Source organism: Sander vitreus, chromosome 2 (assembly GCF_031162955.1).
Source record: "Sander vitreus isolate 19-12246 chromosome 2, sanVit1, whole genome shotgun sequence".
NCBI lineage: Eukaryota > Metazoa > Chordata > Actinopteri > Perciformes > Percidae > Sander > Sander vitreus.
Genome location: NC_135856.1, coordinates 16,182,800 through 16,191,456, shown reverse-complemented (window position 1 = coordinate 16,191,456; position 8,657 = coordinate 16,182,800). Strand labels below are relative to the sequence as shown.

Here is an 8,657-nt window from a genome sequence, read left to right as displayed (position 1 = left end):
TATATAGAGTAAACATACAATGTCAAGATGATTATTGAGTTTGAGACTCCAGAGAGATTTCTCCGCTACATTTATCTAACAGCTGTAGTTACTTTGTATGTTTTATACTGTCTACTAGACTGTACATCTGAAACAGATGAGCTCAAAAATATGCCATAAAGTAAACTACCTAAAAAAAATCTGAGAACAGATAGATATGTATACTGTATTTCTAGTATGGTGCGATAGAGTCGGGTGTGTACGAAAATACGGGACAAATAGTTTTCCCGTATTGATTTAGTAAGGGATAGTGCATTTTATTTTTAATTAGGAACGAGCCCGTATTATACGGGATGGGTGGCAAACCTACATGTGTATCACTGTTTGAAAATCTAATTTTTAGTAGCTTTTTTGTATAGGGCTATATTTTTCTGAAAAATTGCGGTCTTGGACTCAAATGTCCCTCGCATCTTGCCGTTGTGACGTTACACCCAAACAAAAAATTGTTTGCTGGTGATTATTACTGCCGGGTGGTTCAAACTAAGTGGATTTTTTTCTCTTCATAGCTTACTTTTATCATAATGTCTCAGGATCCGTGGTAAGTAATGTGTTCAAAGGCTACAGTAAATTGTCTCAACCGTAATATTAACTACAACAAATTACGTTACTAACCCTGATAAAGTAGCTAGCTAGCTAGCTACTCTTTCTGTAACGTTACCCTCTGCTAGCTAAAGCGGTAGCTAACCTATAAAGATTAACCTAATACAATAATTAGCATTTTCAATAAGCCATTACAAGATAATCTATTTATGTGTTGGAAAATGTGGTATGGCGGTGCTGGATCAGGACAAGGAAATTCGTGTTACTATTCAGACTTAAGTTTGGGACGTTAGCAGAATTGAAAGGAAGGAGGAAAAATGTCACATGATGAATGTAGCTAAAGATTGGGCTAATTATCTGACGTTTTATCAAACTAAACTAAACTTTAATAAAACAAATACCCTACGGTACAACACTATACATAAGCGCTGTATTAAATACTAGTGGTGCAGCTCAAACTTTTGACACCGTCAGTGTCAATTTAGCTTTTACACAGACACTCAATGGTATATTGGCTTTATAACATTAAACTCGAGCATAGAAAACGACCAACGATTTATCTGTGACTACTGTTTGTCATAAGGAAGTAATTACAGGTCAAATTACATAACATCTCTATCCCAATCATTGATCTTTAGGTTACAGAATTACGATGCCAATTGTCGCTTGGCACAGGAAATAGCAGAAAGCATTCATGAACGGAACAGGCAGCAGAGAACAGGGGGGAACCCTGCAAAGGTAAGGTGTTACATTCACAAATAAAGTGGCATTTCCTTCAAATGTCTCCTGATATAGTCAGGTTCCTCTAATAGTCAGTTGGTGTGAATATCTTCTGTCCTTTCAGATCAACATGACACTACGGGCGTCACTGCAGAAGCTCAAACAGAACATTGCCCATCTTAAAGAGGGTTTGTTGCGGGCATCATCAACTCGGCGCTTGTATCCTTTCTTCTGAGAATGTTGAGAAATCATGAGACTGAGATTACAATTTGGCTGGAGGGTTTCCATTGCTTGCAGTAGCAGTTGTCTTCCTTTAGAGGGCATAAGAGTGTTTTGAAAGGTTTGCCCCATGGATGTATTAGAAGACCGGTCTGCCCTAACTACTAAAGAAGTCAAAAAGTTTCTGTGTTCATTAGTTAATGAACACATCCAAACTGACTCAAATAAAAGTGTCAGGAGTATCATCTGTCCACTATCACTGAAGGTGGTTAAAGTGATGTTGACCTTTTGCATGGCCTTAATATGGCGTCATCAGAATGCAATCTGAAGCTGATAGGAGGCAGAACCTTATTGATGACCTGCTAACCAGAGAGAAGCAGCTCAATGCCACCTTCAAGGGAGACATCGCAGAGCCTGAACCTTCCAGGTATTTAAGATCCAAGCAAATGATTTGATCCTAAAGAGGGAAAATGTAACTGTCATATTGAGAGCTGCTTAACTGTTTCTTTGTTAACATTGACAATAAATATCTGTTCTATCTATTCTGTTTTATTCTAAAACACAGTCAGTATTTGCAAATGTCATTAAGCATTTTTTTGCTTTTATGAGTGGGGTGTCCCACTAGGACTACATTTTGACAATTAGTCAATTAGTTTGGAGTTTCAAAGGTTTGGGTAAATCTGAACATATTTCTATTCAATGTGGTACTTCACCTAAATTCATAGTAGTAATTTACTTGTCCCCCTCCTTGTACCCCCTGTAGCTGGTAGGAATTTGATCACTTGTACACAGAAACCACCAGTGAATGTATGAAGGGTGATTTCTCACTAGTCACTAAAAGGCCATGCGGCTGTCTCAAATAGTCTACTCTCACAAAGTCTTTAGTTGTGCTTTTCTTAGAACACTTTTGTTTAGAAAAATAATCTGGGACAGCCAGTTTGTTGCTTAAGTAGCTCAAAAGAATTGTGCAATATCCGCCACCCTGAGTCTCTGTCTGTCACTGTCAGAAGGGCTAAACCAAGCATCATCCCATGATGCTTCAGGGAGCCTTTCATTTTGTGATTTTCCTCTCTGAGATTTTTTTTTAATATCTAGTGCTGGACGCCCAATTAAAAATAATGAATCCTCATTCTCTTGTCTATGTTCTTGACAGAGAGGTCATAGGCTCTGTTCTCTGCTTTGATGATATGTCACCGGTCACTAGCTTTCTGTGAAAGTCTTTGTACATCCGGTATGACCCATGTGCCATGACCTCTCCCTGTGCTATCACTCGGAAGGAAGTCTGTCTGTCTGCCATTTTGACAGGGTGCTTAACTTCATGGCTAATTCTTTTTCATCAAGAGATTTGCTCGCTTTGCACTGCTGATCACACATTTGGCACCTCCTGAAATGGACACACTCATTCATAAGAATGTGTGTATGTGTCTTGATGAACAAGGATGGAAGGGGTGAGTTTACAGTTTATAACTCTCCTCTGGGCATTTATTCTAGTACTCGTGGAGCTAATCAAAGAGCCGGATGCCACAGTTTATATCCTATTCATCATGTGATGTGTCATGTCAATGTGACAGCTTTGAAAGCCATAGGCAGCAGGCAGTCATTACTTTGTGTAATGTTTGACCTAGTCTGGCCCAGGTGATATTTGTTTGGACAGGAAGAGGAAATGGTGCCATGTTGTTACTTCCTCCAGCTTTTCATGCCTGTTTTTATAAATTTGTGTTTTTTTTTTTCATGGTACCCTCATGTTCTTACATTGTAGAAGCTCAGCATTTATATTACAGTTCCTGTGCAGTAAGGTATGTTTACTTTGTGCGAGGAGTTTTGAGAAACCAAACATCACTGTTTCATCAGATCAGTAGACCCAGATTGGAAAACCACTTTTATTGATGCCTTGATATGAGACTGCCTTTTTTTCTGATATCTTTCACAAGCTTTGGTTTTTGGGATTGATCTACTTAGCGGTGCTTTGCTCACGCTTTCATCTTTTTACAGACCACACACCCAATTACATAAAAGGCTCTGTAAAGAAATCCCCAATGACATTTGCTATTAAATTAGCTTGGCAAACTGTAATCATGTGGTCGTATGGTTTTTAGTTTGCTCAGTCAAACTGAACTTTAATAGTGATATGTGGTGGGTAATTTGGATTTGTGGGTCGGACCCCTTTCCACTGTGTGGTCTCTGAGGAGGGGGTGGATTGGCCATGCGTGGATAATCTAAGCCGCTCTTTTTTTTGTGAGAACTTTTGGTAGAAGAAAAAGGATAGAGGTAACAGAGGGGACTTTAATCTATCCCTGAAACAATACATTCTGAGCATCTCCAATTCAGACTAAGCAAAAGCAGGACATGGCGCCTACATTTGAAGGCTCAGTTCACCCTGTCACCCCTCAGACCCACCTTTCCACCATTATTCACTAACCTTTCCTTTGTATTTGATTGCACTGGAAATAGTTAGTCATTAGTTAAATCTCCTCTGTCCAAGTCATTCAGTCAGGACCTAGGTGCTCAGGCCCCCGATGGCGGCTGTCTAGTGCTTTGTGGCTGCCAAGAGATGTGCCCGACTGATTTTGGTGCTCTCCACTGACTGGTTAATTGGATCTTCACACACTGGGCACTTTCGTGGAGGAAGTGGAGGGCTGGCACACTGTCTCATAGTTATCAAACATGTCAGAGAAATTAGACCAAATGCCTCGTCTCACCTACTCCTCTGACGGTATGAGCCTCAGCTAGCTAGCATTGTGAATGGTCTGACAGTGCCTTACGGACTACCTCAAAAGCAACTTGAATTAGTCATCGTTAGCTGGACATCAAAACCAGAGCAAAACAGTTTAGTATTGTTATTTCCTCAGTCTCTGATACCCCTTTCACACTGAGGGCTCAACCAGGGTTGAACCAGGGTTAGCCTGCGTCGACTGACTCGGCTTTGCGACCCAGCTCGAGAATTGGGTCGGACATGGGTTGGACAAAGGTCGATATGCCTACATGTGGCTAAGGTCACTTTTTCTAGACTTGACCAGCAGACGACTCACTCACAGCAGACATGGTTAAATCCAACCTCACACAGAGATTCTGAACCCGTCATTGCAAAATGGGGGGGGGGTCTGAAACACAGCTTTAAGCTATTAGCTGAAGAATAGCTTTTAAACCACACAGTGGTGTTTAGCACAGTACAGTACAGAGAGCTCTCTCTGGTCTGTCACTTCGTCAGAGCGAAACCTCCCCAGCAGTCCACAGTCCTGTGACAGATTAACGTGCACTGTGTACACACTGCACAAGATAACCTGGTATTTTTCAATCATTCAAAAAACTTAAAAGACAAAAAGAGTAAATACTTTTTTCTGTGATCTAAGCATTTTCTTGTCATAATTGTTCAAAAGAGTATTGAAAAGGGAACATGCCATGTACAGATGTGTTTGCGTTAAGTGTTGAACAGATGTGCATTGTACTCCTATCCCAAGCAGGCATATTGTGTTTACTTATATAGCTAAAAGTCACTGATGCACGATGAGTGTTTTAGACTTGTGTGCTGGAAAAGTGATTGACTGACAAAAAGGGCACTTTTGCCATCTACTTTCAGTCGTAGTGCACTGCTAGGTGTTTTGTCTGTCTTACTTTAACAGCTGCTGCTCTGCTTTTGGCTAGGAATAGTAATTTCATGGTCTCTTAAAAACATTTTAATTTAACTTGAAGAGCTGCTGAGAAACATTTTGGAAACTAATTATTGTTATTATGATGGTGTTTCACAGGTCGACGTTGATGGGAGCAGGGGCAGGAACGAGTGGGGGTGTTGTGGCCAACCCCTGGCTGATCAACGAATCAGAGGAGACCTCAGGGCTGACCTTTGGAGAGATCAAACAGCAGCAACGACGAGTCATTGAAGGTAATTACACATGATTGAATAAATGGTAAATGGACTGCACTTGTATATCGCCTTTACTTCCTAGGGTTAACGGACAGAGAGCTTTACAATTTGCCTCTCATTTACCCATTGTTACGCACGCACGCACGCACACCGATGGTGTGGACACTTTGACGTGTAGACAGGAGGAGCCAGGGATCGAACCCCCAACCCTGCTACAACCGCGCCGAATAAAACTATTCCGTTCCATAGCGTGATCAAGCAAACATCGTTTTCAAGTATGCTGTTGTTGTTGTTGTTGTTGTTTCTTTTCGATAAAATTTGCATCAAGACAATAAATAGGTGCCACAATCATCCATAGCAGCAACAATGTCCTGCATCACTAGGATAATAATTCTAACTCATTTTTGCCCTTATTTGTACCTCTCCAACAAATACAACATGACAGTCCTGTCATAAACACAACATGTCTTTTTTTAAGCCAAGGACCCCTTAGCTGAGAGAGAGACAGATCAGGGACCCCCTACTACATATTGTATGAAATTAAGTTGCATATTAAACTCTGCCTACAATAACATGTGGGCGGCCTAAAGCCTTTTATACATACCCTTTTAGTGCATAGAATACTAAGCTATTAAAATAATAATTTGTAATAAAGCTAGTATTGGCTCTGCTGGTTTATGCTAACATATAATAATTCACATCTAGAAAACATATTGATAGCCCACGCCTGCTTTTTTCCTGTTTCCTGAATGGCTCTGACATGACTTGAACACCCAGACATTAGTTCACCTGGCTCCAAGTGACACTTCATTGCTATGTCTCCATTATGGCTGTGGTTATTGTCAATGTGGGATCACAGATTCCTCTTAAGACAGTGAAACCAAACCACATTTCTAGTCCCCTGTGGGATTTCTGTTGGAGTTGGGTAATGGTGAGCGCCTGAACCTGCGGTCATAAAAAATTCCTGTGGTAGAGAGTGTGTCAAACTTGGAAACCTACAGAGGCCAAGTCTTTTCTTTTCTCTCTTTCTTTTTTTTCTTCTTTCAGTTTCACTGTTTTTGCTCTCCACCTTGGCCTGCTGCAGTTATAATAATATAATAATAACAGGAGTATGGCTGAGTGGGGTAAAGTACTGAATGACTCACATGTGGCACTGTGAGCTGAGCTGGACCCCAACAGCCTGTCATTCCTATTTCCTAAATAGTTGCCTTATTATATCACAAGTGCAGTATACTGTAATTGTTCCCTTCTTACAATTGGCATTTTTAAATGGAACTGCACCGTTTGTCCTACCCCACTGCTAAATTTGACATCGCATTGATTTTATTTTTTGCAATATGAATTTTTCTTGTCCTTTTCTCTGTATTGTTGTCTGGCATTGCATAATCTTCATGCTCTTACTGTTTGTCTCTTTCTTTGGCTCGTGTTCAAGTGTATACAAGTTTTAGTTTTCTTTCCTCTCTCTTCACAGCCCAGGATGCAGGCTTGGATGCACTGGCGGCTGTCATCAGCAGACAGAAAATAATGGGCAAGGAGATTGGCAATGAGCTGGAAGAACAGAATGGTAAAGTTTACTTTGCATGTGCGTCAATATTCGTCAAAAGAAATTCCAGACACGTTACACTTCGCTGTGTGAAAGCAATCAGACATTCTTGTTCTGCAATGGAACGACTTTCCTCACGTAACTTGCTGGACAGTGATACTCCCTCACACCACCGCAACACTGACATAGTATCAAGCGCACACACGCCCTCACACTACCATTGTCAGAGCAGCTGACCTCACATTCAGGTCACGACCGTGTCCACCAGCTTAACCTTTGGCATACATCCCACAGAGAACATTCATGCAACTTAAATGCACTGAAAAAAACTGTAAAAGTTTTGTGTTCTGAAATCAGATCTGCCCAGAGATAATGGTGCTTTTGAGTTATTTCTGGCTAAGTTCCTCTCATCAGTCCATAAATAGTTTCCATCACAAGTAGAGCGTGCGATACAGAACGGAGTGCATTGCTCCAGACTGTTTTTATACTCAGACAGGCGGTACATGACACATAAGACTTTGGAATGATCATCTGTCATCCGGTAAACAATTAGATCTTTTAATGCATCGCTCTCAGAAGACTATAGCAGTTAATAAGCCAAAGCCTGAGTGTGTTGCCTTACAAAGAGGATGTACACATGTATTCCTATCAGTTTTTTATTTAATCGTGAGGGCTATCTCTGATGTTAACATTGACAGCGAGCCCGAATCGTGCATTAGTCTGTCAGCTTCTTTTCCTTTTCTAACAATCAGGGAAAGGAACTTCACAGTTCCCAAACTACAGGTGATAAAGCTTAAATCTCAACCGAGGAATTGTTAGACTGTTCATCTACAGTTGTCTCACACGCCTAAAGTACAGGCAGTTATGGTCTGTGTCTACCCCGATGACCAGCTTCCAGTTGGGAAAAGAAGGCGTTGTTCTATCCTGTAATATCCTGTCTGAGCAGTTGTACCAAAACAAGTCCAGAGGTTGTATAACTGAGTGATATCGGCACGGAAACAAACAATATTCCTTTCTGCTGGGAAGGAATGGCAGATGTTTGGTTGACACCGATGAGAGAATGGAAGAGAGGAAAGCTGATTGTTTTAGCCCGCTCTCCTGTTACCGTATTGAACTAGATGGATCATTGCTCTACTGCTCCGACTGGCGTGTTTTTCTTCTCGTTCTTTCAGCTTGATGTCAGTGTTTCCAATAATATGAACCTGAATGGGTGATGGGAGAGCTGTAACTGAGAATTATACCAGTTCCACTCCAAGTAAGCGAGAAGGCAAATGATTTTGGCCATGGAAACAATGGCTTGTCACTACTCCTGTGTTTAGACCCCACATGACTTGAATATAAATTTGATGGTAACTCAAGTCTGTATTTCTGTAATGGCCCAAAATATCTATGCCACCTGTGGGTACTGTAATCGGCTCCATGTGGTGAAATCCAAACCATACTCATTTGTGGAAGCCTGCACACATTTCCAGCAGTTTTTAAAGCAGGGCTTATCTTGGTATTATTATTATTATTATTATTATTATTATGATAATTTGATATAATAATACTTAGATACGTACACTGCCTACCGTTTATTTCAAAAGATATTCATGGTGCAACTGGTCCCTGTGTTCATGCAGACGGTTCATAAAGTGTAGACATGGTATTTCCTCACGGACCTGTCCGAGCTCCTCACAGTCTCTCCACAATTTACGGCCAAGCTTCAGGTTCATGAGGCCTGCTAACACCAGG

At 40.9% G+C, this 8,657-nt stretch overlaps 1 protein-coding gene across 3 annotated transcripts in view; it reads left to right on the top strand.

The window, feature by feature from the left end:
* Positions 1–439: 439 nt before the first annotated feature.
* stx8 (syntaxin 8) overlaps positions 440–8,657 on the top strand; it is a 47,937-nt gene continuing 39,719 nt past the window's right edge. The window contains exons 1-6 of one of the 3 annotated variants that reach the window (XM_078280209.1): positions 440–577; positions 1,218–1,317; positions 1,424–1,518; positions 1,835–1,945; positions 5,265–5,398; positions 6,852–6,944. In XM_078280209.1, coding sequence (XP_078136335.1) covers positions 561–577; positions 1,218–1,317; positions 1,424–1,518; positions 1,835–1,945; positions 5,265–5,398; positions 6,852–6,944 — 550 coding nt within the window. In that variant the 5' untranslated portion in view covers positions 440–560. The remainder of the gene's footprint in view (positions 578–1,217; positions 1,318–1,423; positions 1,519–1,834; positions 1,946–5,264; positions 5,399–6,851; positions 6,945–8,657) is intronic. The other 2 variants (XM_078280193.1, XM_078280201.1) reach the window with 2 other exon arrangements.